Here is a 26,791-nt window from a genome sequence, read left to right on the forward strand (position 1 = left end):
CAAAAAACAATGAGGCGTACGTGAGGCTCTGAGAACTAAAGAGAGGAGAGTGGAGAGAGAGGAGAGAAAGAGAGATACGTTGGAAAGAGATAGAAAGGAAGAAGAAAAAATTAAATTTTAATATAATGTATAAGAAATCCAAAACAACAAAAGTTTCAGATTTCTCATTTTAAATTCTATTGCATTCAATGAACCTTTAATCCAATTTTAACAGTGACAAAAAGAAACGATGGCTCAAGCAAGAGAGGAAGAAGAAAAAGAAGGAAGTGAAGTCAATTAAAAAAAGGGAAGAAGAAGAAGAGCGTGAACTTCAAACAGAAGCTACAAATGTCTTTATTACATATATTATACTAAATATTGCTTTGTTTTTTTTGAAGTGATAGTTTGTTAATTATTGATTTTTAATCTTTAGATGTTTTTACATTTTAGTTATAACCTTCAGGATAGAATCATAATTTTATGATTCTATCCCGTTGTTTTAATTATCAAAGTTCTTTTTGTGATCTTTATGTAAAATAATTACAAACATGAATTTACATGGAGACATTAAGCATATACCTTCTTTGAATTTGACGAGAACAATATGTATAGTAGCTTTCATTGAATCAAAAGAATCAAATCAAAACAAAAACACTGTATTTAACATTTCTTGATTCACAAATGAAAGATGCGAAGAAACTCTATATAGCGTAATGTTTCGGGAATTTAATGAAAAAAATCCTTAACATTTGTAGGATCCATTTGTAAACAAAACCTTGAAATAAAATTCATTAACAAAAATTAAACTTTTCGTTTACTGAAGCCGTCTACTTAAAAGTTTTTTTTAATTAAACAAAACGACGAGGTACTTGTTTTTTAATTTACACAGAAACAACAAAGTGTTTTCTTAAACGTTGAATGTATAAGAAAACAAAAACTACTTGTGGTCATGGTATTTATAAGAAAAATATCAAGATGTTTTTGACATTTACGGCTTGAAATGCTCTTACCTTGCCATCCAAATTTCATTTTCAATCAGCTCGTATATCTATGGATCTTTTCAGTTTAGTCCATTAGAAAACTAAATCACATATAATATCGTACATATAAGGTTCACAAGGAAATAGACTGGGACGAACAAATTTTCATGATCGTTAGTTAGTACTAGATAAATTATTGTCACTCTCAAGAAATTGTTAGCTTTTTATTTGTGTTGTTACTTAAGAAATATCATTACCAAAGAGAATTGGTCTTTAGAATTTTGTCACGTTCGATACCACAACCATTAACCATTACACAATATAAATGAGTTAGCAAAAATTAGTATAGAACAAATAGTCAAATTTATGTTAAACTTTATATTCAAAATTTCTGTTTAAATCTAAACCCAAAAACCTGAACCTAAAATATTAAAATTAAACGCTAAGCCATAAAACTAAAATCCAAACACAAGTTATTTAGAAATTAGCCCTCTCCGTTATAAACATAGGGGAGCGTATGGATTAGGGTTTTAAGCAAAAGATGGAGCAACAAGAAAAGAAAAAGAGAAAAATCCAGAGGAGCATATCAACACAATCTTCATCTATGTCTTCAATTCCTCTGGATGTAACCTCGAAGATACTTGCAAAGCTGCCCGCAAAATCAGTATTGAGAGCTCGTTGTGTTTCAAAGCAATGGTCATCAATCAGCACTGATCCATATTTCATCAGTAACATGTTCCCAAAACAGTCTTCATCGAGTCTTCTAATCTTCTTCAAACCAAAAAGAAAGCTGTTTGTTATCTCCATTCACCAGAATCCAAACGAGCCTCAGCATGTGGTTAGCTACCAAATGAAATTCCCCAACTATTGTCGCTTCGGTTTCAGGGAATCTGTCCACGGCTTGATCTGTTTCCGAATAGCAAAAAAACCCATTATTTGGAACCCTACCTTGAGAAAATTCTCAACCTTGCCCAAACCCAAAAGCAACTGGAAGGGTAAAATAGTCTTTTTAGGACACGATTCGGTCGCGTGTGAGCACAAAGTAGTGTGCATGCCTCGTGATAAAGCTTCTGATAAGTGTCGGGTTTTAACATTGGGAACAGCTACACAAAAAAAATGGAGAACCATCAATATCATAAACCATAAGCATCTTCCTTTTAGTAACACTATTGGTGACAATGATGGGCAATGCATCAATGGTGTTCTATACTATAGAGCCAGTCTTGATCAATCTAATGTTGACATTATAATGAGTTTTGATGTCAGGTCTGAAAAGTTCAAATAGATAGAAGTGCCATGGGGTAATGGATGGTGGGGTAAGCTAATACCTTATGCAGGTAAGTTAGCTTGTGTTAAAAGTACCATGTACAACAAGGATATCACACTGTGGGTTTTGGAGGATGCCAAATGGTTGTGCAAACACTTTACTAGAGCATCTTATAATGATCAGCCTTTGCAAGCACTTTCCGGGATAAATGGTATCACTGATGATGGTGAGTTTATTTATGTAGCATACGTTCTCGACTCGTTCTATATTTTATACTACGATCCGGAGAAAAAGAGCTACAGAAGAGTCGATCTTCAAGGAGTCGGCGATGCTGATTTTATGCTCCGTAATGGACTTGGAAACATGGATGGAATTCGGATCCATACTTGCCTCAACATTGAGAGTCTATTGTCTTTGTAACAAATTGATTCAGTTTTTTTCATTATGGTTAGTTTTTATCTTTTTTTTTTTGTTTTTGTCCCATAACTTTATCATTCCTTCATAGAATTTCTATTTCATTACCAACCTTCTTTTGTGATTTAATAGTAACCGATATTGCAAAACATAAATGCACCATACACCGTTTTTGAAGTTGAAGTTGAAGTTATCAGTATGATCAAATGTATAGTAGCTTTCATTGACTCAAAAGTATCGTATACCAATGTTTTTTGTTTTGGTGTGATTCACAAGTGAAAGAATCATATCTGTACAATGTAATGTCTTCCAAACATTCTACGTGTCAAAATGTTGGATCTCGATGTTCCAATTAGATGCTAACTCGACCAAAAGATGATCGGGAGCTAGACCTTCCCAGTCCTCTGGAGGATCTGTTGTCGACAAAGCTTCATGTAGATTCAACAAAAGCTCCTTCTTCAACTCCAACGGTATTCCCATAAAGTCTGCTCCGTTTTCTACACTTACTTCTAGCAGCTGGATAATTTATAAACAAAGATATAAGCATTATTGTTGGAGTATCTGAAACATGAAATCTTGAAAACAAAAGAAGAATCTTGTTTTACCTGTTGAATCCAAGATAGACAGATATCATATAGAGTATGATCCAGGAGAAACTGTGCAATAGAATGGATAGCCTCGTTTCCCATATCACTCGATAGTTGATCAAGAACAGGACCGGTTTTGTCCATTAACTTGACAAGTAAATGGTCGTCTCCAGTAGATAATACCTCAGCAAATGCAGAATCGGTATCACCAACTCGAAGTGCGTGCACCGAATTACTCCAACAAGTCCAGATAGGGTCTCCCTGTTGTCCCCCACGGTTATCATCATCTTCGTCCATCATTGCTTCTGCTTCAGGAATAGATACTCGCCTATTCCTTGATGTTCCACAGTCTTCTCCAGCCACACGTATTGCTTCAAGAGTAGCTTCATCTTTTGATGCTTGCCACACGCTTCTAGCAGAAGGTCCTTCACCTAGTCTAATTGCTACAGAGCTTTTGTCCCAAGCTCTTCTGCTGTTACCTGATTGCTCAGAAGGACCAGTGCCACGTATCTTTCTTGTACTGGTCTGAGTGTTTCTAGAAGAAGGTCCATAGTTAGGACTATCCCATCCATCTACATCAGATCTCCATGATGCAGTCGCCTTTCCTCTCGCACCTGAAGCAAATTACAGTTTTCGAAATAATAAATATCTTTCTTCAAATGGATGCAACAAGTAGAATTGTTTTAACAGCGCAGGTCATGCAGTTATACGTACCTGATTGTATGGACATTTCTCTAGACATCTCTTCTACAATCCTCTCAAGACCTCTAACACGGTTCTCCAAACTTATCATGCCGTCATGTGAACCACCCATGAAATCCTGCAATGATAAGGATGCTACCTTTTAATAGAGAAACTTTTTAAAGTGAATCCCTATATTTATTTGAAATCGGATCAGTACCTGCAACATATTCATTATGTGGGTTTGTTGTCTCTCCAAGTGCAATAACTGTCTCTGTAATGGTGGCCAGTTCCCTCTGTTTTCAGATGTGTCCGCCTGGATTACTTCAGTATGATCTCCATCAAATGCTCTCAACCGTGATTCGCCTCCGTTCATTCTTTCATCAACCCATTTTTCTCTTGCAAAATCTCCAAAATGTCTTTGTTTGGTATGGACACCAGCAGTTCTGCACAAACCATTTGACCTACTCCTTAATACTGAAGTATTGGCGTCTGATTCATCCTCTGTATTTGAGTTCGACGAATTCTTTTGCCTAGAAGGAAGAATAACTTCAACTGGCATATCACCAGAACCTCTTTTTTCCAGTTTCTGAAAAAACTCTGGGTTAAGATCTTTGCCAGTCAACCGAGGTGCCTTCTTTCTCAAAATGAGAACTGCTTTTGAAATAGAATCTGAACTACTGCTCAAACCATCACAAGAGCCTTGCATCACTAGTCCTGCTTCCTCACATGAAACTGAATCAGTTTCTCCATTCCTTTCCAATATACATTGCTCAGATGACACATCCTTCTGGTCATCCATTGTTCCAGATTCACCTTTTCCAGCAATGTTCTTCCAGACGTTTAGTGCTTCAGACAAGCTTTCTCTAACAGGTTTTATCTGCAACCCAAAGAAAATGTAGCCACTTTTCAGAATGATGCAAAAACAATGTCGGAAAAATTAACAATGTAATTCCAGTCTAGCAGTTCCCTTCTTAAGCAATGGTGATATGGATATAACTCAGTCAAACTAAATTATCGTTTTTACATGCTAGCAAAGCAAAACATGCCTAAGCAAATTCTTTCAGCTCATCGAAAATCACAGTGTATAACAAATATCCGCCACTGCTATCCAAGCTTTTATTTTCAATCTAGCTTATATACCTTTGGCTCTGTTTAGTTGATCAGAAAATTATAACACAGCTATCACGATCAGCGTATACATAAGGTGCTGAAGACAAGGAAAGAGAATGGAAATAGCAATGTTTTAATAACCATTAAGAGTAATCTGCATTTCTTTTCTTGGTATCAATCTTATTTCTAACCTTGGATAGATATTAGCCAATGATTCCTCTACCAGAAATATCTCAAGAAAATATCATAGCTATTAGTACCTTATCAAAACGACATGCCTCAAGAGCTGTAAGAGTGGAATCTGTTTTGTCTGCAACCAAGCTACTAGAATGGACAGCCAAGGAGATTAAGACATCAGCAGCTGCTTTACGAGTAACCCAATTCGTACATCCAAGGCACTCGTGAATGCTGTGTAGCAATGATTCCAAGCTCTGTGGTGCAATAGCTCCAACCTGCAACAATTCCATAGCTCAAAATATGTAATCCATAGAGAGTACCCAGTAGATTTGACTTGACCACCAAGCAGACTAGAGATATATAGTGAAAATAGTAAGCATATCCCTTCACACAAACATGCCATTCCAATCTTCTTAGCATAGAAACACAAGTAGCCACAAAACTAGAGACGAAGCCAAACAAAATGCAGCTGAAAATTCAAGCAATGTACCACATTGCACAAACCTGGGACAAGCTTCCAACAACGGGTAAGAGTGAAGCCTTAGTAATGTAATTGGGGCTATTCAAAAGCTTGGAGATTCTAGGGCACAGTTTTTGAAAAGCTGCAACAGGAGGCTCCGTTGCTGAATCAATCATCTTCCCCATACAAATGGCAGCACCAGATTGTAAGCTTTTGTTCTGCTCCGCCATTGCTTCAAACAAGGGTTTAGCAAATAGCCCCACCAACGAAGACCCAACATAATTTCCATTCTCTACTTCCTTCTCCTTCAGAAACTGCGCAGAGAGAGAACCAATCGCGTCGCGACAAGCGTCGCGTACACCGTTATCGGCGTCCTTGAGACGCTTGACGATGTGTGAGATGATTTTGGCTAATTGTGAAAAGGAGAGATCGGTGTAAGAGAGGCAAAGAAAGGAGAGGAGACGAATTGATTCTCTCTTGACCGGAGCTTTAAGATCGGAGGAGGAATCGAAAAGACAATGGAGAAGCACGGGGAGGATTTCGGGTGAATCGGGGACGGAGACGACGATTTTCTCGAGATCATCTACAGCTATCTGATAAGTATCGCGATCACCGAGTCTAGAGAGAGAGGTTAAGATTCTCTGTTTCAATTCAACCATTGCTGAGTGAGACGAAACTGCGACGGAGGATCTGACGGAGAACGCAGATGAATTTGAAGAAGGTTTCATTGAAGTTTTTGAAGCGGTTTGTGATCGCATTTGAAATTGGTAGAGATAGAAATGAAGGAAGACTACATAGAGGAAACGATGGTGATGGTGGTGGGATTTTAAGTAGTGAGGGTTAGAGAGCTTTGTGAATCATTGAAATGGCTGGTTTTAGGAGATTTAGGGTAGATTCGATAAAAGCTAATGTTGAGTTTGGATGATGATGATGAATGTGAAGAAGAAATAGGTCAGAAGGAAGAAGAAGAAGACGTCTGGTTTTTTTCCGGCGACAATGCTGAAATTTTCTGTTGGGGTCTTGAGAGAGTGGAGACCACGTCTTTGCCATGTCATGCTTCGTTGTTGTTTTTTAAGAAAAAATGAAAAAATAGATTCTTCGTGGTTGTCACAAAAGAAAAAGGAAATAAAATCAGTATCTGAAATCTAACGGTGAAAATTAATCGATAAAATAAATAAAAAGATTTATAGTCTTTTTTAGATAGAAGGGAGAAAATGAGTGGATAATACAACCACTGAATCTGTTTTGCTTTAGTTGGAAGCATTAAGAGAACAGCCATGGCTTCTTCTTCAATCTCATTCTCCTGTGCACCTTCTTTGGCCACCTCACTCTTCTCCACCACTTCTTCTTCCCCAAGGCTGCTCTCCTCTAGATTTCTCGGAACCCGAAACTTAAAGCTTCGGATCCGACCTGCCAGACTAGGACCCTCCAATGGTTCAAGAACCACTTGCTGGTTCAAGTTCGGCAAGAATGGTGTCGATGCTGAAAATGCCGGAATCTATGGCAGCCAGTCTCGAGATGATTTCGACAGAGACGACGTCGAACAGGTTTTTCCCTTGACTAAGAATCAGATTGATTTATGTTTCGACCAAGAAGTCAGAAGACGCTTAGGTTGGATTCTGATGAATCAAATCGTCAAGTTTGCTACTTGAATTGCAATCTTTAGTTGTAGATGTGAAGAAGCATTACATAGAGCTACATTGAATATAACTTTTATGTATACATAAATATAAATTTTATGTGTTCGTGATGTTTTTTGCAGTATTTCAACTACATGGGTATGCTTGCAGTAGAAGGAACCTATTCAAAGATGGAAGCTCTTCTTAACCTAAACATTCACCCAGTTGATATCTTGTTGATGTTAGCCGCTACAGAAGGTGACAGACCTAAGATCGAGGAGCTTCTCAAAGCCGGTGCTGATTATTCGGTCAAGGACGCTGATGGAAGAACCGCTATCGACAGAGCCAACAGTGAAGAGATCCGTGATTTGATCCTTGGCTACTCGACTCAAAAGGCTTGACTCCGCTTGGTTTTAATACACAGGAACAACACAAGTTATGTTCTTGAGTTTTGAAATGTTTGTGTTTGCTAGAACAAACTGTCTTTCTGTGTTCCGCGGATGAGTAGATTATAAAATCCATCTTCTTCCTTTTTGTCTTTCTCGCCAGTTTCTTGTTTCTTCAATGGGGGTTGTTCTATGGTGTTTGGCGTTATTGCAGATGAAGGTCTTTTTACAGGTAGAAACGCTACCTTGGTTGCTCTGAATCTTGGTTTTACTGTGTCTCTGTTAATTTTTGCCGAGCTCACGGGATTTGTAGATTCATCTTCTACTTTTTCCATATCTTCTGTTTGGGATTCATCGTTAGTCTTGGAAGAGGCTGCTTCAGCAATGGGAGTCAAAGACTCTGTAGCAGTATCATATCCGTTTTCGTCTGCATCAGGCAGAGGAGAAGGTGTGATATCTTCTGCAATTGGACAATTTTCTATCAGAAGCATGAATCTTTCAGTGAAGTACGAAACAGAGAATTTATGTATCGCATTGCTAAGACCTTATGACCCATCTAAAACACTAAAATCATTGCAGTTCTAAACGAATATAAGCCTACTTAGGTGAAACCACCATACAGTAATTCTGTGGAGATTCTTACCTCCAAGAGGAGAAACAAACGTTTGATACTGAATTGAACAATCCTTAGTTGTAGTATCTTCTAGGTTTTCTGAATCTTCTGGTTGCGATGCATTGTTAGTCTTGGAAGAAGCTGCTTCGGCAATGGGAGTAGAACTTTCTCTCAAAGTAACACCACTGTTGTCGGCTTCAAGCAAAGGAGAGAGATCTTCTGCAGGTGGTACAATTCAATCGAAACCACGAATCTTTCAATGAAGTACAAAGCAGAAAATTTATGTATCTCAACGCTATGCCCTTACCAATAAAACCCATCTTAAACACAAACTCTAACTTTGAGCCCTTGAAGTTATAAACAAGTATAAGTCTGTCTACTTAGTGGATCGGTGCAAAGGACATAACCAGTATAGAGTATAAGGTCTAGGGAAACCGAAAATAAACAACCAAACAGAAATCACGAGGAGATTCTTACCTCCAAGAGGAGAAACAAACGTTTCATACTGAACCGAACAGTCCCTAGTTGTCGCATCTTCTGGGTTTTCTGAATCCTCTGGTTGCAACCCAATGTTAGTCTTGGACGAAGCTGCTTCATCAATGGGAGTCGAACTTTCTCTCACAGTAGCACCACTGTTGTCTGCTCGAAGCAAAGGAGAGAGATCTTCTGGAAATGGGACAATTAAATCTTTCAATTAAGACAATTTTAACCAACAAAGCCATCTAAAATCCAAATTGTGCAACCTTTGAACCCTTTTCTACTCTAAAGGCAGGATTCTAGACATGTATGAGCCAAATGAGTCGTTCTCTCAAGATCTAGGTAGTAGGGACATAACCAGCATTCGAACTAGGGACCAAAACTAACAACCAAAGAGTAAGTCTGTGACGGTTCTTACCCGCGAGAGAAGAAACAGATGTTTGATACTGTACCAAAGAGTCCCTAGTAGTAACATCTTCTGAGACATTTTTTTCCATAGGTTTACTATTCTCAGAGTTCTGCAATGTCTCGAGTAAGACATATTTATCAGTCTTCCATACACAATCCAATAAGGTGACACACTCTTCTTCCTTTGGATAGAACTCGCGGAAAACCTGTATTAATTCCAATAAAGAAAACAGAGTTTGCTGACATTTTCATTGAACTATGTAAAAAATCTAAACCAAAGAAGCTTAGACCAACCTCAACCCCGTCCTGTGCTATCTTGACAGACTGTTTCTTCAGTGATGTAGATGTCACCGAATTGAAAACTGAAACAGCGTCAAGTAATATCTGAAACCAAAACGATGAGAAAATCAAGCACATTATGCAGACTACGTTTACACTAAGATCAATCACAGTGTGTAATTTATTAGATCATCGATTGGAGCCTTACTTGTTGGACCAATACTCGGAGACGTGCAAGCAGCGCCAAAAATGTCACAGAAAATCCTATGAAGAATGAACGAGCTAGTAGAGTAGATATCCCACTGTAGAACAAATATTACCCACCTAACAAGATTAGCTCTAAGACATTACATAAATGATTTAATTCATGAACCAATCAAATACCTAGCTGCCTTTAAGATGGGTTCAGTCATCTGCAACAAACACGATGATGAGTCAGCACACTAAGGATCTTTGTTCATATGTATGATCAAAGGTTGTTTAGCGATACCTGTGAGAGTAAACGAAGAGCTCCAAGAAGCCGTTCCAAGATATTTGGTTTCCCAGTATCAGATTTTTTCAACTTCAAGCTGCATAAACCCCAAAACTAACCAACTTAGCTCCTACACCAATCTCATAAATCACTAAAATCAACATAAGAAAGAGAAGCATACCTCTCCAAAACATGGATTTTCTGTTTACTTATTCTCCCAGATATAACATGAAAGCAAGGTCTCAACATACCCTCCATGTTTGCTGTTCGTAAAAGTCTCAATTCTCTTCTCACCTGACCAATCAAAACAAAAATGATTTGCTTAAAAATTGATTTGAATTCAATTTGTTTATTTGCTTAAAATTGAATTCAATCGATACAAGTTCGACTCAAAAGTTGTCTATTTTTAACAATGGATCAGAAGAACAATGTAGATAGATATACCTTGAGAAGGTATTGAAAATAAGAGCATCTCCGATGCTGGTTCTTATTCTTGTAAACCATTCTCTCGAACACCGCTTGCTCGAGTTCAAGCTGACTTAGCTGACTCTTCAGCTTCTCTTCTAGAGCTTTAACTTGTGTATCATCCATGGAGTTTTCTTCAAGCAATTTCAATGGAACTCTGATTCTTTTAGAGGGTAGGGTTTTAGAGACCTGCAACTGCAATAAACTTACAATTTTGGTTATTGGGTTTGCTAAAAAAAAATCTACATATTTGCTAAAACAACTAGACCGGTTTATTCCGGTTTACCCTAAGCTATATTGTATCAGGGTTGACCGGTTGAGCTGGAAAAAATCATCTGGGTTTAGTTTTGACCCAAACGTCGTCGTATGATTCTAGGGTTTTAGGTTTGTGTTACATATTTAGATTCGGTCTCTCTTTCTCTCTCAGAAAACAGTCGACCGTCATTTCTTCGACGGCTCGCTTCTCTTATCAGCTAACCCTAAGTACGCCGACTTTCAAATTCGCCACTCCCGTTCATCTTTTCTCTGCGTGAGTCTTTGCTTTCTCTTTTCCCTGCTGTTGTTGTTGTTTCTTTTTGGTTTTTATTCTCAATGTTGATGAAGAATTTTTGGTACTTGTGTCTTTAGACTAGTGTTTTCGTTTTTGAATTCCATGGATTATGATTTGTCACTTCGTAAGTTTGGTGCTTTGGTTTGTTTTTCATCTCAAAATCTAATTTTCCTTTGGCACAATGTTTGATTAGTATCTCATAATCAATTAGTTATATATATGCTTTATGATTAAGCTGTAACAGTTTTGTTTGGATTTTGTATGGTTTTGTTCACAGATCGATAAGCGAAGATGGTTCAATATAATTTCAAGAGGATCACAGTTGTTCCCAATGGGAAGGAGTTCGTTGACATCATCCTTTCACGGACTCAGCGTCAGACACCAACTGTTGTCCACAAGGGTTACAAGATTAACCGTCTCCGTCAGTTCTACATGAGAAAGGTTAAGTACACTCAGACCAACTTCCATGCGAAGCTCTCTGCAATCATTGACGAGTTTCCTCGCCTTGAACAAATCCATCCTTTCTATGGTGATCTTCTTCATGTGCTTTACAATAAAGATCATTACAAGCTTGCTTTAGGCCAAGTGAACACCGCCAGGAACTTGATTAGCAAAATCTCCAAGGATTATGTGAAGCTACTCAAGTATGGTGATTCTTTGTACCGCTGCAAGTGTCTTAAGGTTGCTGCTCTTGGTCGTATGTGCACTGTTTTGAAGCGAATCACTCCTAGTTTGGCTTATCTCGAGCAGATCAGGCAGCACATGGCTAGGCTTCCTTCCATCGATCCTAACACTCGTACTGTCTTGATTTGTGGTTACCCTAATGTTGGCAAGAGTTCTTTTATGAACAAGGTCACCAGAGCTGATGTTGACGTCCAGCCTTATGCTTTCACCACCAAATCCCTCTTTGTTGGTCATACTGATTACAAGTATCTCAGGTACCAAGTCATTGATACCCCCGGGATTTTGGATAGGCCCTTTGAGGACCGCAACATCATTGAAATGTGCAGTATCACTGCCTTGGCCCATCTTCGAGCTGCTGTTTTGTTCTTTCTCGACATTTCTGGATCATGTGGTTACACTATTGCTCAGCAGGCTGCTCTTTTCCACAGCATCAAGTCCCTCTTTATGAACAAACCCTTGGTCATTGTCTGCAACAAGACTGATTTGATGCCCATGGAAAACATCTCTGAAGAAGATCGGAAGCTGATTGAAGAGATGAAGTCTGAAGCTATGAAGACTGCAATGGGAGCAAGTGAAGAACAAGTGCTTTTGAAGATGAGCACTCTGACAGACGAAGGTGTCATGTCTGTGAAGAATGCCGCATGTGAGAGGCTGTTAGATCAAAGGGTAGAGGCCAAGATGAAATCCAAAAAGATCAACGACCACCTAAACAGGTTCCATGTGGCTATCCCGAAGCCTCGTGATAGCATAGAAAGGCTCCCTTGCATACCTCAGGTTGTTCTGGAGGCTAAAGCTAAGGAAGCAGCTGCAATGGAGAAACGAAAGACTGAGAAAGATTTGGAAGAGGAGAATGGTGGAGCTGGAGTTTATTCTGCTAGTCTAAAGAAGAACTACATCTTGCAACATGATGAATGGAAGGAAGACATTATGCCTGAGATTCTCGATGGTCACAATGTGGCTGACTTCATTGATCCAGACATTTTGCAGAGGCTTGCAGAGTTGGAACGTGAAGAAGGGATAAGGGAGGCTGGGGTTGAAGAAGCTGATATGGAGATGGATATTGAAAAGCTTTCGGATGAGCAGCTGAAGCAGCTTTCTGAGATTAGAAAGAAGAAAGCTATACTCATTAAAAACCACAGGCTCAAGAAGACCGTTGCACAGAACCGATCAACTGTTCCAAGAAAGTTTGATAAGGACAAGAAGTACACAACAAAGAGAATGGGTAGGGAGTTATCAGCTATGGGACTTGATCCGTCTTCTGCAATGGACCGTGCAAGAAGCAAGTCTAGAGGGAGGAAGAGGGATCGATCAGAAGATGCGGGTAATGATGCTATGGACGTTGATGATGAGCAACAGTCGAACAAGAAGCAGCGTGTGAGATCAAAGTCTAGAGCTATGTCGATATCAAGATCTCAGTCGAGGCCTCCTGCACATGAAGTTGTGCCTGGTGAAGGATTCAAAGACTCTACTCAGAAGTTATCGGCCATTAAGATTAGCAATAAATCTCACAAAAAGAGAGACAAGAATGCACGTCGTGGTGAAGCTGACAGAGTTATACCAACGCTTAGACCGAAACATTTGTTTTCAGGCAAGAGAGGGAAAGGAAAAACCGACAGGCGTTGATGAAACCAAACAAGGTAACATTATATTACTCTTGCCACTCTTTTTTGAACTGTAATGATGCATTGGAATGGCAATTGTGTGAGATGATAAATATTGTATTTTCTTTTCTTGCAGAGAAAACAGATGCTGGATCCGTTGAAGAATCTCTGTCAAGTTTTGGAATTTGCTTTACCTTTAGGTTACTTTTTATATTCTGCATCGTTTGTGTTTTTTCTCAGACATTTATGGATTATTATTATTATAGCTTTCCAGTGTGTTTGGAGGACGAATGCTCGTTTAAGCAAACCTTATAATGGCTTTTTGGATTTTAAGATAAGTTGGTTCTTGCTAGTAATTGGTTATTTGGTAATTTTTTGAGTCGAGATTCTTGCTCTTCAGTTATTAACTTTAAAATCAGCTGCTAATAACGTTCTTACTCTTGTTATATAAGATAACCAAATAAATAACATTGAAACAAATAAAGAAGAGTTTCAATGCTAAAATTTAATCGAGAATCCTGAGTTGACGAATCTAATGGGAGGGAAATGTCCTCCCCAAAAGTCTTTAGGCTAGACAGGAGCTTTATTGTCGGATCAATCTTGTTGACCTTGAAGATTGGTTAATTTAGGTGGAGAGTTTAGTTTTGGGTCTAGGATAAATTTAACGAAATAAAATCGAGAATCAGTGGTCCGACATGGGCCAGGTCAATGAAACTTTCGGTCTATAAAATTTGGGTTTTGGGCTTGCATATTTATGCTACCACGACATGAGGTGGTACTATATGCCAGGCCTGATTATTCTACAATATAGACTACAATTTACTTAAACGGTCTCGCGCCTGGTCCACTTATCAGATAATTTTACTTGTTTGACACATTGCTTGTTTATTTTTTTTTATTTTTTATTTTAAGTTATAATTTAAGAAATAAGATATGAAAAATGATTAGTAGACATAAAATTCCAGAGATGATGATGATAAATGTCATTAGACCATTAACTGTGACCTCCATTTCTGTTAAGGGTTTCTATACCATAGGAAAAGGCCGATTCTGATCATTATAGTTGACTTCAATGGAAAAACTTGCGATATTGTTGCGCGGTTGAAATACTAGCTCGCCGAAATATAGATACTTGTTGCAAAGTCGTAAGAATGGTTTTACGTTCCTTATTAATTGTGACCTCTATAACCGGATAAACTCAAAACTCTACTACAAACTAGAATAGTATTAGTAACATCTACATTAAATGTTTTTTTTTTTCTTTTTAATTATCATAGATTCATAAACTAACTTAACTTAGAAGGTTGAGTTGAATCTTATACACGTACATGATACACGTACATTAATTTTTGTTTCTAAAATATTTAATTTTTTTTAAGAGATTGTTGCTTCCAAAAATCACACAATGAATTTGTTTAAAGGCGAAATCCAATTCGCTTAACTCTCTTGCTGTTAGATTGATCAAAGACTCAATGATGAAAAGAAAAAAATTGTTTAGAGACAAAGTTAGGATTTTGCTCAAAAACAATGTAAAAAACTAGAATTTTTAGTATTAAGTTGTGGATACCAAAAATAGAGGAGAAACTCCTATATTTATATATTATTAAAACGGTTTAAGGATAAGTTAAACTTCTAATTTTTTGGGGTTTGAATCTTCTATTTTCCGTTCTTTCTGCGATTCTTCTGTATCCAAAAAGAAATCTTAGTTTTTCAAATTAAGAAATCAGTTGGGCGATGTTTCTACTATGGGTTGAGGTCTAACGACCTCGTTGTTCAGACGAGGTCTATTGACGATCTCTTTATTTTGGCCCATTAGCAGGTTGCATTGGGGCAGCCCGGTTTAATTGAAATATCAGTTTATTCGCAATTCTTCTTATTTAAGTCCGTATTGTTGGATATGTTAATTTTTGCACCAACAGAGACTTTAAGAAAATGGCGTGGAAACATATTGCGTAAGCACACTAATGTGATGAAAGATATTGCGCAAGCACACTGTTAGAAGAGAACTTAAAATACATCAGTCGACAAATAGAGAATTGTTATTTTAAATAATCTGTTTGACAAACAAAATTCGAGAATCTTATAATAAATATTGTTTTACGAACATGTGCCTCTTTCAAATGAAACCCCATTTTAGCATATCTTAAGATACAAGTAGCTTTTCTACTTCTTTCCAGATTTCTTTCTTTGTAAGAATTAAAGGAGAAATATTTCTCAATAAATTTCACATTTAACCAAAAAAAATAATTAAAAATTATATATTGTTTTAGATTTCTTTCTTTGTTAAAGGAGGAAAAAAATCGTCTCCTATAAATTAAATTGGTAATTGGTAGCATCATCTACGAACTAGAAGACTAGATAGATAACATGTATGTAAACAAATGTAGAAATCAAATGATTTTTAAGAGACGGCAAAAAAAAAGAAAATGATTTCGAGAGAGTACTTGGTTCTTACTTCTTAAAATAAAGAAATTTGGTCAATGATCAAGACATGTAATTCGTGGGGAAGTGGTAATAAAGATTCAACGAGAATGTGGATTATAACGTGGCAAGCAGGCGAAAATAGTCTTCATTTATTTTTAAAACAACTTAATTAATAATTAAATAAACGAAACGTGATGAAGTTAATAGCGAGGTTAAGGCCAAATAACAAAAAGCGACGTATATAATCATCCCATGGTTAGTATATAATTAATCTATTCTTTTTATATATAGTTGGTCCACGATTCTTGAACCTTTTTGAGTCCGGCAGAACAAATTCTTAATAAATATTTTTGGGTTAAATAGCATAGTTTGATGCAACACATATTGTATATTAGTTTGAGTTAAAATAGCATAGTTTGATGTAACACCTCTTGTATTTTTCGATTGTTAATATCACTTTCCAAAAGATATCAAAAGTGAAATGTGTTAGTTTCGAATTTGATCTTATGAATATAAACTACCTATTCTTCGTAATATTTATGACGCAAAAGAGGTGTGACGTTAGACAATGCGTAAGCAATGTTAAGGTGTCGAAAAAACTTGACCTAGATTAGATTTTGTCATGGTGAAACAAAGATTGATGATAATGATGTTAATATGTGGTTGTCACTAGCGAATATAATTCATATCTACTTATCGTGTGATAGATATCAAAAGAATTGTTTATATCAATATGGTTGATATCTTTGCGTCATGTTATGTTGAGATATATAAGTAAAGTACTAGAGATGCTATTGTTATGTAGAGTATGATGGTTGATATCTCGTATACGATTATCCGACAAAACTAAATAATAGTAGTTCAATGATTACCACTTCTTTTGTTTTGGTAAAAGAGATGATTACCACTTTGTTGTCCGAAGTTAGTGGTTTTTTAAAAAAAAATAGTGGATTTACTTATATAAAAAAAGGGGGATGCTCAAAAAATCTCTGGTTATAAAAACTGTAAAACCAATGATCCAATATATAGAAATCTAGTAATGTAGCAAAGCTGCAAAGATGATATACATCTATTTAACCCATATTATTATCTCAGGTGTTGATGATGGACTTCTAACCGTTAGTAAGTCATCCATTTTAAAATTCTCAGATAAGGTGATGTCAATCAGTGAATCTGGTGGATTAGTTAGGTCACGAATTATAATATGCATCTTTTTCATAAATGAAATCAAACATTATTGAAAGTAATTTTTTTTTTTTTTTTGTCCTTTTGATGATGATAATATAATATAATGTGAGGAGGATTAGATTTGGCAAACTCACTTTAGAAACCAACGAGAATTGTGAAACGTGCACAATCACATTATCCACTAACCAACAAGAAGGTCGACCACTTTCCCTCCTTTTCTTGTTATCTTGCACCTCAAGGAAGCAAATTACCTTCTTGGGCCTAATATTATTTTGTTAGTTTATGCAAATGGAAAAGACCAAAATTAATAATTTTGTTTGTTTTTTCTTTTTGATTTTTAGTTTGTAGAAGTTATTTGACATAATAAAGTTTTGGAACTTTATAAAATTTCACATGTAAACATAAAGACAAATATTTCACAAACACACAAACACATCTCTTGTTGTGAATCTTGTGACACGTTTGGTTTCCGAATTGAAAAAGTACATATGTCTAAGATCCATAACTAGTTGTATATAACTAATTAAATACAATTTTTAAAAGATTTAGAAGACTAAAAAAACAAAAAGGGACAAACGGACCAAAATATGCCACACCTCCAACTTCCATGATCTAAATCATTTTTCTCTAGTATATATATATATAAATGAGAGCCTATTCTATAACAAAATCAGTTGCCAACAAAAGTCTCAACTTTACATTACACATATTTCTTTTGAATTCCCCCAAACACTTCAATGGAGAACTCCGTAAACAACTGCGTGAGACAAAGAGTATTCTCCAATCACCAAATCAGAATGATACACGAAGAAGAAGATCATGAAGAGAGTAGTTGGATAGTCTACTTTGAAGATATTGATCATGATGATGAAATGGTAGAAACTGAAGGAGAAATGACTCATTACTACGATAATGATTCATCGATGATCTCAGACGCTGCATCTCCTGTCCATACCACAAAGATTAATAATGTTGTTCGTCGAAAGGCTAATAACATTAATACAAACCCTAAAAAGCGACGAATCATTCATCAACACAAAGAAGAAGAAGAAGAAGAACTACAAAAAGGAGAAGAAGAAGAAGAAGATGAAGAAGACACTGCTTCTTCTCCTTCTAATAAAACCAAGGTTAGATATATATGAGTGTATCTTAATTTGTAGAATTGGTTTTGTTGTTTTTGTTAATTTTTCTAACATTTTTTTCTTTTTTTTAATAGATTTTTAGTGTCTTGGACCATGCTAATGATAATACAAGATATGGAAAAACCATGGACAATGTTACATCCGAGGTAATAAGAAACCCTTTATCCAACAAAAAAATAAACATTTCTTGCATGAAAACTAATATTTTCCAGAAAAAACTAAATTCGATTTTCCAGTACTAACAACAAGTTCTTTTTTTTTCCGGGAATTTATAGGAAATTGGATGCATAACAGAAACAGGATCAAAGATAAAAGAAATTATGAATGAAGAATTCTCTGCAGAATTGAAGAAGAGAGGACTTTGTGTAGTTCCTTTATCCATGTTATCTAACTTTATTGCTTGATGATTCTTTTATTTTACTCTCTAAGTTTTAACTGTTATTATTATTTTTTATTCTTCTGATTCTTTGATGTAAAATTGTTACTATGATTGATTGACAAGTAAAATGTATAGAAAATCGAATTCTTATTGAGAGTTAAACACTTTGCTTTTGTTTGTCAGACTCGTTGGAATGTTAGAAACGTGAGAGCTTAACCTTAAAGCTTATGACAAAGATTCTCCAGACCGTTTTTTATTACAGTTTTGCTATATACACTACTTACTATGGTCTGCACCTCAAAATACAGAGAGCTTAAGAGATGATAAACAGAGACGAGTTTCGGTCTCTCGGGGTCTCATTTCTTTTCTGGAAGCTTCTCCAGCAACTCCGGTATCACCTCGAAAAGATCTCCAACGAGTCCATAATCAGCTACCTACAGTTTCATAGCCAAACGTTTTTTAGAATACTTTGGTCCTAACTTAAATTGACAGAGAAGAACCGTGTCAAGTGTGTTTGTTACCTGGAAAATAGGTGCATCGGCGTCTTTATTAACCGCAACAATCACCTTAGAATCCTTAATTCCAGCTAAGTGTTGAATGGCTCCTGAAACACCAAATGCCATGTATAGCTCTGGTGCTACTATTTTACCTGTTTGCCCCACCTAAAGATGCAAACAAACAAACTCTTATTTGAGTTTTAAAGCCGTAAAATGGAAGGAATAATCAAGCGAAGATCCACCAAATCTTACCTGAAGATCATTAGGAACATATCCAGCATCAACAGCAGCACGAGTAGCGCCCACTGTATAAATGAAACAGTTATACACGTACATTTCGAAGCACATTCACTTGAGAGATAAAACAATTTCTCCACACTCACTGGTGATTAGGATAAGCATGTATAACTAACCTGCTCCACCAAGTTTTTCTGCAAGCTTTTCGATCATTTTAAAATTCTCAACACTCTTCAACGCCCTTCCACCAGTGATCACAACACGTGCACTTCCAAGATCAGGCCGTTCTGTATCCTGAGTTGAACGTCCCACATATCTAGATTTGCTGACAGAGTCTGCAGTGAAGAATAGCAAAACCATTCACAAAAAAGAACCACCGACGAAAACACGAATACATAAGAGAAACACTAAACGGACCGTCTTCAAAATTTGAGAGATCAATCTGAGAGACAGTAGCTTTCTTTGACTCTGAGTTTGCTGTAATCGGGGTGACAGGAAAAGATGTAGATCTAATAGTCAACATACAAGGACCCGCACCAGTATAACGAACTGTACACAAAGCGTTTCCCGCATAAATAGGCCTGACACAGATAAAAATCTTGGTTTCAGTTCACAGTTCAACGAGAACGAGAGAGAGTTGGAATGTACCTGATAAACTGGTCAGATCCTAAGATTTTGACAACATCAGTAATAGGAGAAACATCTAAAAGAGCAGCGACACGGGGTAATATATTCTTGCCAAATGAACTAGAGGAAGCAAGAATGTGTGAGTAATCTCCTTGTTGCCGAACAAAGTCAACCAATTTAGCCCAAGGCTCAGCTAAAGAGTACTCAAATTTATCAGAATCAGCAACAAGTACCTACAGAAAAAGTACCAACACTGAGACCACAAAACCAAAAGAAAGCAAATGAAGAGAAGGGAGAATGTTGTAGCTTACCTCGGAAACAGAAGGATGACAAGAGGCAGCTTGAGAAGCAGCTTCTTGAAGAGAAGAACCAGAACCAGCCAATAACAAAGAAATTGAAGAGCTCTCACCTAATGAATTAGCTGCAACTACTGTACTCACTGTCTGAGGTTTGATTGTACCACTCTCATGTTCTGCTAGAATCAGAGTGCTAATCTATATACAACAACAAAAATGTACACAACACAAAAGTGTTATTGTGAATTTCTCAGCATAACAACAACAAAATGATTATCTCAATATATATATATATATAGAAGCTTCACAAATTGAAAATTTTCAAACCAAGTAGAATGATAAAATTGAAATCACCACCACAAAGAATGCTCCTTTACCACTTCCGATTCATTTTTAATATGAAAAAATCGAATTTGGTCACGACGAAAATGAATGATCGATTCCAGCAAAAACAAAAGATCGAACTGAAGGAAAATGGGTAGGAGATAAAAGATCATACGCATCTAGAGAGACTGGTGATGGAAATGGATATAGATCGAGGAGCATTAGAGGCGACGAACTTATTCTTCGTCAGAGCTCTCAGTAGAACAGTTCTCGTCATCGTTTTCTCTTCTGATTGGTTTCTCTCTCCTTCAGATTTCAGAATTCTCGCAAAAAGAAAGAAATAAGCGAACTATGGCAAACGTCGTCGTTTATAACAATTTCTTATTGCTATAGGAACTACGTCGTTTATGATAAAGCTAATTGTATCATTTTTAAAGGAATTAATAATTGTTTGAACTTTAAGGATGGTCAAAGATCGAAGCTGATTACTTCATTTCCATTTGTAGTAGATTAGATTCGACAGATTTCACAACTTCCATATTCTAATTTTCTAATTTTTATGGTACGATGATGATTCCTGAAAGAGAACAAAATAAAAATCTAACCTTTAAAGGATTAGAATTCTTCCTGCCAAAAAAAAATCTGTCTTTTTGAGCTTTTTCGTGTAGAGTTCCCATAGTTAAGCAAAGTGGGATCACGACGGCTTTAAGAACAAAATCCTAGATACAGAGATAGAGAAAGAGAGCTCATTGTCAAGATCTGTTTTTTTCTTTGTTAGAATCCTTTCTTCTTTGTTACAGCCATGGTTTCAACCTCCAAGATCAAGTCCGTTGATTTCTACAGGTGGGAACCCTCTTTCGTGTAACAATTCCAATGATAATTCTCTCGATAATGGTTTTTGACGCACTTGCAAAAGTTTGTACCTTTCTATACATTTTCGACTGTATGTGTTTGATTTTGCCTTTTTGATAATTCGAAATTGGTTCTGTCTTCTCGTTTTTCATCTTGATGATGAACTGTGCATCGGATTACGGATAATTACTCTGTGAACTGTGTGTTTGTGTTGTCTGGAGTTAGAGCTGAGAGTAATTTGAGTTCCATTTGTTTCTTCAGGAAAATCCCAAGAGATTTGACTGAAGCATCTCTCTCTGGTGCTGGATTATCCATTGTAGCTGCCCTTGCTATGTTGTTTTTGTTTGGAATGGTAGTAAACTAATCTCTGCCCTGTTTTCTTCTTCTTCTTCTTCACAATCTCATATTTTCTGATTCTTGTATCTTTTGCTTCTTCCTCTGTGTAAGTGAAAAATACCGTATATCCAATGATTTTGGTTGATTATTTAACTTTCAGGAGCTGAGTAGTTATTTGGCTATTAACACTAGCACATCTGTAATAGTTGACAAAAGCTCTGATGGGGACTTCTTAAACATTGATTTTAACATCAGGTAAATGGAATTCATGTGTTAGTATTGGTTATAATAAACAATGCCAACATGCCATTGTTCTTTTCTTTTGTCTGTTTGTGTTTCAATCTCTCTACAATAGTGGCGGTGTCTTCATAAATTGATGTTTGGTTTTGACTTATTTCTTGTAGCTTTCCTGCCCTCTCATGTGAATTCGCATCAGTTGACGTGAGTGACGTGTTTGGAACTGTAAGTTTCGGTTTCCAATTCTAAGTATTTCTGTTTCTAAGATCCCATTTTGCACTGCGTGCATACATTGTCTCTTAGCTGTTTTATAAACACAAAAGGAAAGAAAAAAAAGCAAAAGTTTTGACATTATTTATTGTTACAGCAAATGTATGTTATAAGTTCTCATGCTAGGATGTTTAACTTTTGTTGTGCAATGACAATGATTATGTCATTTCCTATGTTTAAGTTTTGTTATAAACTTCTTCAGCACAGGTTAAATATATCGAAAACGATTAGAAAAGTTCCAATTGATCCGCATTTAAGAGCCACTGCTGAGGAATTTCACTCCACCTCTGATTTACATCTCATCAACCATGGAGACGAAGATCATGGTGACAATAGTACTTATGCGGATATACCCTTAACTGGTGCTGCTTTTGAGAAGTTTACACATCAGTAAGTTGGCAACTTAATCTATTTTGTGTATACTATACTATATATGAGTACCTGTCCAAGGGGCTTAAAGATGAATGAATGAAATTGGACTTTCTTGATGCAGTTTTCAAATTTTGGTTGTTAATTTTTATGCGCCATGGTGCTACTGGAGTAATCGCCTGGTAATGCTGTTTTGCGTCTTATAGTAAACTTGTCAATTTTCAAGATACTTTTCATTTAGTATGCAACTACTAGATTTTTTTGATGAAACTAGATTCTAGATGTTCTCATCACAACTTAGTTGGCTTCATCGAATGAGAAAGAATTTGCCTTTGTTTCCTATACGACTGTAATTATAATTAACCAAGCTATGAAGTCTAGCAGATAATATCTTCTTGGTAGATGAATCAAACTGTTGTGAGAGTTTTTGTTGGTCTGATAATTACCTAAGTTAGCTCAATAAAATATGTTCATGCTTTATCTCTTACCTTTTTTTTTTTGTTTTGGCTCCTAAAATTTTCAGAAACCATCTTGGGTGAAAGCATCTCAAATAACGAGAGAAAGGTGTGTGTGTTTTTTTCTCTCTGTTATAAAATTATTTCTGATGATGTAACAATAATTATCCAGTTACGCTTTGCTGATGCTTTGTTTTTGGAACATCTGATGTTGCAGATATAATCCTGGAACTGATGATCGTGTTCTTTTAGGAAGTGTTGATTGCACAGAAGAACCTACCCTATGTAAGAGGTATTTCCAGTCTTGATATTTTCCTCCATATTTTTTGTTGTTTTATGGTATTATTCAGATTGATTTTTTCAGTTTGACTTAAGCTTAGTTTACCAATCTTCAGCAATCATATACAAGGCTATCCATCTATTCGGATTTTCCGCAGAGGCAGTGGTCTTAGGTGAGAAAATGAGCTAAATTAGTTCCTTAAGTTTACGATTAGCTTCAGTTATGATTCTTCTTGTCATCTACTTAAGCATTTTGTAAAACTCCATTCCCTTTTTCGTGATCAATTGTTATCTAATCTTATCCAGGGAGGACCATGGGAACCACGAACATGAATCTTACTATGGAGATCGGGACACAGATAGCTTAGTCAAGGTAGACTGGTCTTAGTTAGATTCGACCATTAGGATTATATGATTCAATAATCACATCCTTATACCTGCTTTTTGTGTATTCATATAAGAAACTGTGTTTCCTTGAAAAACTTTCATATACAATAACATGACTATTCCAGATGGTGGAAGAACTGCTCAAACCTATTAAAAAGGAGGATCATAAGTTGGCTTTGGATGGTAAATCTGATAATGCGGCTTCAACTTTTAAAAAGGCACCAGTTAGTGGAGGTTGTCGAATTGAAGGATATGTTCGCGCAAAGAAGGTAAAAATGTCGAACGTCCAATTTTATGTGATGTCCGATGATTTTTCTTCTTGCTTATCTTTCCTCTTTTCTTATGGTGCCATTTTGTCTTTTATATTGTTTGATCTCAGGTTCCCGGCGAACTTGTAATCTCAGCTCATTCAGGAGCTCATTCATTTGATGCTTCTCAAATGAACATGTCTCATATTGTTACCCATCTAACATTTGGTACAATGGTTTCAGAAAGGTTGTGGACTGATATGAAACGATTACTGCCTTATCTTGGCCAAAGCTATGATAGGCTGAATGGAAAATCGTTCATCAATGAACGACAATTGGATGCTAATGTTACAGTAAGTTCCACAAATTTCCATGTGAAGTACTTTCCTACTCGAGGTTTCTCTTATGATATATGTTGGCAATACAGATCGAACACTACTTGCAAATAATCAAAACAGAGGTCATTTCAAGAAGATCCGGCCAAGAACACTCATTGATTGAGGAATATGAATATACGGCTCATAGCAGCGTAGCTCGTAGTTACCATTATCCTGAAGCAAAGTTTCACTTTGAGCTCTCTCCAATGCAGGTATCTCTATGCAAATTTACACAGATGAGAAGATACTATATATCTCGCTACTAATTTCGTTGCCTATTCTCCTTTTTCATACTTTACATTTGATCCTTGCTCTGTATTTTGCAGGTCCTAATAAGCGAGAACCCAAAGTCATTCTCGCACTTCATCACAAATGTTTGCGCCATAATAGGAGGTGTTTTTACGGTATAGTATTTGTCTCACAGCCTACCTTTGTTTCATTCTCTGTTGAATTCCTTCATGAGAAAGTAAGATTTTTGCTTGTTGGATTTCAGGTCGCGGGAATACTAGATTCTATATTTCAAAACACAGTTAGAATGGTGAAAAAGATCGAACTCGGGAAAAACATTTGATCAGGAATAAGTGAGGTTAGATGTTAGTTTTTCCAATTTTTTAAGATCTACAAAACCATAAAGAGACACCTCAATTTCTTATATAACTTGTAGACCTTGTTTATTTTCGAATAGCCGTTTGAAAGAGAGAATAGAGTAACAATCTTCTTTGCAGCGTCTTGACTTCTTCTTGATTCTTTGCCTGTAATTTAACCGCAATGTTTTGGTTACTCTTTATTTTATAAATCATAGTTCTTGTAGTTATATGAATTGTGTATATAATTTAAATTAGAAATAAACAACAACAACACACACATACGCCAATTTACCAACTGAGCTGAAAAGATAAAGAAACAGAGTAACAATGAGAGCAGAAGACAAAACAGAGGAAACAAGGCGAAACTGTGTTTCCGGGAGGATGAGGGATGTGTGTCCATCTGTAAATTTAGTGTTGGATGCATCTGTGGTGCAGCTATCATAAGCGTCTCTTGAAGCACCTAATCTTGGCTTGGATGGTAGACGAACACAGCATTATCCATGACCATGACTCTGTAAGAGTTATGTATGGAATCAAGTAGAGTGGTTTATTAGGAACTTACACCGAGTCAGTGTATAGCTGATGGTCTGATCGAATGGTCCAACCCTTTGGGTCCATCTATCAGAAACTCTCTGGCACAGATCGTTAACACCATACACACGAGAAAACCGAACTCATTGTTCTGCATAGGTCTCTAACATTTTTGAGAGTTGTATTTGTATGTTTTGTGAAAAGAATTGGTGAAAGGCAAGAGACTTTACATAATGTTAAAAGGCTTTTAAGCAACATTTCTCAAGATTCTTTTGAGAACAAAAGCAAAGCATAAATGTTTGGAGCTTGCCTCGATGGTTTTTGTTTCTTTACCTTCATCTTCATGAAGCTTTAGGGATTAGCAGAGAATATACATTCAATTAATTTTACAGACATTTTTCATTAATCTTCATGCAAATAGCTAGATCCTAAAATAATCTGGACTACATACGAAAATAAAATAAAATGGGGCCTTATTTTTTTTAGTCTATATCATAGTTATTATATTTTATTATATAAATTTCTATAGATGTTAAATCATAGAGCACACAAATATTTTAGCTATTATTTTAATTGTATGATCACAAAAGCTTTTATTTTTATAGCATTTGTAATAATTGAATTATATAGTGCGGTTGGATTCGCATTATTTATTTTATTATTATTGTCTCACGACAAAATTATCTTAATATATAATTCAGGATTAAAACATAGCATGTTTTATAATTATTTTTTTAATAAAGTGGCCCAGAAAAGGATCCCTAAACACAATACTGTATTATACGTTTAGATTTCATATTGTCATTATGTCATGCATAATAATAATTTTAGGAATCGATGTCTTCTTCTTAACATCATTGCTTGAATAAATCCATGTTTTGTTATTTGATTAAATCAAATATCATTTATATTTACTATATTCCTTTTATAAATTTCTAAGCTTGATAAGCTTTTACTTCCATCTTTTATTTACAAATCTAGTGGATGATGTTTTAAGTAGGTTGTTACTGGATCGGAGGTCCATATTAACTCAAATATCTAGATTGAAAGTTTTCTATATATCTTTGTCATGATTTTCTACTTGTTGTGAATTATATGTGTGTTTATTTTTTCAGACTGAAAAAAAAATCAGTTTTAAAACTATCGCATTTGAATTAATTTGGACTTGTAAGAAAACCTTGATTGATTAAAGTTTAAAACTTATATTCTTTTAAAGAAAAGTTTGATCATATGATTGGGCTTATTTGTAGGTAAGTTTATGTCACGTTTTAATATATAAAAATGTAACATAAATCGGTTCAAACTGACTAAAATTTATGCGATTTTGAGAGTTTCGAATAAGTCAGAACGAAGTAATATAATTGATATGTCAGTTTGATGTCCACGGATCTTCTAATGGTTATAGAACCATGTATATTTAATCTAAAAGATGTGAGATGTTACTAAAAAGATATTTATGTATAACTTCACTCTTTCTAAAATTCATATTAATATGTAGATTTCTAGCCAGAAATCAAATTCTTCAGAAACCTAAACA

At 36.0% G+C, this 26,791-nt stretch overlaps 8 protein-coding genes and 4 long non-coding RNA genes across 15 annotated transcripts; 7 read left to right on the plus strand and 5 right to left on the minus strand.

Moving 5' to 3' along the window:
- Positions 1-1,500: 1,500 nt before the first annotated feature.
- On the plus strand, positions 1,501-2,646 carry AT1G50880 (F-box and associated interaction domains-containing protein; the record flags this gene model as incomplete). The annotated part of the gene is made up of 4 exons (NM_103968.1): positions 1,501-1,797; positions 1,845-1,954; positions 2,121-2,225; positions 2,319-2,646. 4 exons carry the CDS (start codon positions 1,501-1,503, stop codon positions 2,644-2,646), a joined length of 840 nt encoding a protein of 279 aa, NP_175501.1.
- A 171-nt stretch (positions 2,647-2,817) lies between these two features.
- Positions 2,818-6,777, minus strand: AT1G50890 (ARM repeat superfamily protein). Its single transcript, NM_103969.3, has 6 exons — positions 5,703-6,777; positions 5,282-5,473; positions 4,129-4,788; positions 3,942-4,047; positions 3,246-3,841; positions 2,818-3,156 (listed from the first exon to the last, which is right to left on the minus strand). The coding sequence occupies exons 1-6, from the start codon at positions 6,414-6,416 to the stop codon at positions 2,959-2,961; spliced, it is 2,466 nt and encodes an 821-aa protein (NP_175502.2). The 5' UTR covers positions 6,417-6,777; the 3' UTR covers positions 2,818-2,958.
- Positions 6,778-6,860: 83 nt separating this feature from the next.
- Positions 6,861-7,868, plus strand: GDC1 (Ankyrin repeat family protein). Its single transcript, NM_103970.3, has 2 exons — positions 6,861-7,205; positions 7,421-7,868. The coding sequence occupies exons 1-2, from the start codon at positions 6,936-6,938 to the stop codon at positions 7,676-7,678; spliced, it is 528 nt and encodes a 175-aa protein (NP_564580.1). The 5' UTR covers positions 6,861-6,935; the 3' UTR covers positions 7,679-7,868.
- AT1G07693 lies at positions 7,182-7,462 on the minus strand. The gene has a single exon (NR_139291.1). It is a non-coding gene; the product is annotated as an other RNA (long non-coding RNA).
- On the minus strand, positions 7,417-10,597 carry AT1G50910 (uncharacterized protein; the record flags this gene model as incomplete). Of its 2 annotated transcripts, NM_103971.2 has the most annotated exons (10): positions 10,357-10,597; positions 10,094-10,206; positions 9,931-10,009; positions 9,825-9,853; positions 9,649-9,742; positions 9,456-9,545; positions 9,172-9,367; positions 8,754-8,942; positions 8,307-8,495; positions 7,417-8,123 (listed from the first exon to the last, which is right to left on the minus strand). In NM_103971.2, exons 1-10 carry the CDS (start codon positions 10,501-10,503, stop codon positions 7,747-7,749), a joined length of 1,503 nt encoding a protein of 500 aa, NP_175504.2. In that variant the 5' UTR covers positions 10,504-10,597. The 2 variants fall into 2 exon arrangements, with proteins under 2 accessions (NP_175504.2, NP_001320378.1); NM_001333458.1 differs by lacking the exons at positions 9,649-9,742; positions 9,825-9,853; positions 9,931-10,009; positions 10,094-10,206; positions 10,357-10,597 and having other exon boundaries at positions 7,747-8,123; positions 9,456-9,585.
- AT1G07697 lies at positions 8,368-8,753 on the plus strand. The gene has a single exon (NR_139292.1). It is a non-coding gene; the product is annotated as an other RNA (long non-coding RNA).
- Positions 10,598-10,722: 125 nt separating the features above from the next.
- AT1G50920 (Nucleolar GTP-binding protein) lies at positions 10,723-13,632 on the plus strand. Its single transcript, NM_103972.3, has 3 exons — positions 10,723-10,906; positions 11,205-13,248; positions 13,349-13,632. Exon 2 carries the CDS (start codon positions 11,219-11,221, stop codon positions 13,232-13,234), a length of 2,016 nt encoding a protein of 671 aa, NP_175505.1. The 5' UTR covers positions 10,723-10,906; positions 11,205-11,218; the 3' UTR covers positions 13,235-13,248; positions 13,349-13,632.
- Positions 13,633-17,473: 3,841 nt separating this feature from the next.
- On the plus strand, positions 17,474-18,508 carry AT1G50930 (Serine/Threonine-kinase; the record flags this gene model as incomplete). 2 transcript variants are annotated; one of them, NM_103973.3, is made up of 3 exons in its annotated part: positions 17,474-17,951; positions 18,041-18,112; positions 18,242-18,508. In NM_103973.3, the coding sequence occupies exons 1-3, from the start codon at positions 17,562-17,564 to the stop codon at positions 18,368-18,370; spliced, it is 591 nt and encodes a 196-aa protein (NP_175506.1). In that variant the 5' UTR covers positions 17,474-17,561. The 2 variants fall into 2 exon arrangements, with proteins under 2 accessions (NP_175506.1, NP_001320272.1); NM_001333459.1 differs by lacking the exon at positions 18,242-18,508 and having other exon boundaries at positions 18,041-18,208.
- Positions 18,476-20,676, minus strand: ETFALPHA (electron transfer flavoprotein alpha). Its single transcript, NM_103974.6, has 8 exons — positions 20,502-20,676; positions 20,018-20,200; positions 19,728-19,939; positions 19,497-19,660; positions 19,256-19,414; positions 19,095-19,147; positions 18,867-19,007; positions 18,476-18,779 (listed from the first exon to the last, which is right to left on the minus strand). Exons 1-8 carry the CDS (start codon positions 20,601-20,603, stop codon positions 18,702-18,704), a joined length of 1,092 nt encoding a protein of 363 aa, NP_175507.1. The 5' UTR covers positions 20,604-20,676; the 3' UTR covers positions 18,476-18,701.
- AT1G07703 lies at positions 20,177-20,524 on the plus strand. The gene has a single exon (NR_139294.1). It is a non-coding gene; the product is annotated as an other RNA (long non-coding RNA).
- Positions 20,677-20,775: 99 nt separating the features above from the next.
- AT1G50950 (protein disulfide-isomerase 5-like protein (DUF1692)) lies at positions 20,776-24,990 on the plus strand. Of its 2 annotated transcripts, none has more exons than NM_103975.4 (15): positions 20,776-21,169; positions 21,440-21,530; positions 21,675-21,769; positions 21,919-21,976; positions 22,224-22,411; positions 22,515-22,572; positions 22,914-22,954; positions 23,063-23,137; positions 23,241-23,297; positions 23,431-23,497; positions 23,637-23,780; positions 23,891-24,112; positions 24,187-24,348; positions 24,463-24,540; positions 24,630-24,990. In NM_103975.4, exons 1-15 carry the CDS (start codon positions 21,129-21,131, stop codon positions 24,705-24,707), a joined length of 1,455 nt encoding a protein of 484 aa, NP_175508.2. In that variant the 5' UTR covers positions 20,776-21,128; the 3' UTR covers positions 24,708-24,990. The 2 variants fall into 2 exon arrangements, with proteins under 2 accessions (NP_175508.2, NP_001323412.1); NM_001333460.1 differs by having other exon boundaries at positions 20,836-21,169; positions 23,226-23,297; positions 24,630-24,919.
- AT1G07707 lies at positions 24,977-25,473 on the minus strand. Its single transcript, NR_139295.1, has 2 exons — positions 25,286-25,473; positions 24,977-25,233 (listed from the first exon to the last, which is right to left on the minus strand). It is a non-coding gene; the product is annotated as an other RNA (long non-coding RNA).
- Positions 25,474-26,791: the final 1,318 nt, after the last annotated feature.

This window comes from Arabidopsis thaliana (genome assembly GCF_000001735.4).
Source record: "Arabidopsis thaliana chromosome 1 sequence".
NCBI lineage: Eukaryota > Viridiplantae > Streptophyta > Magnoliopsida > Brassicales > Brassicaceae > Arabidopsis > Arabidopsis thaliana.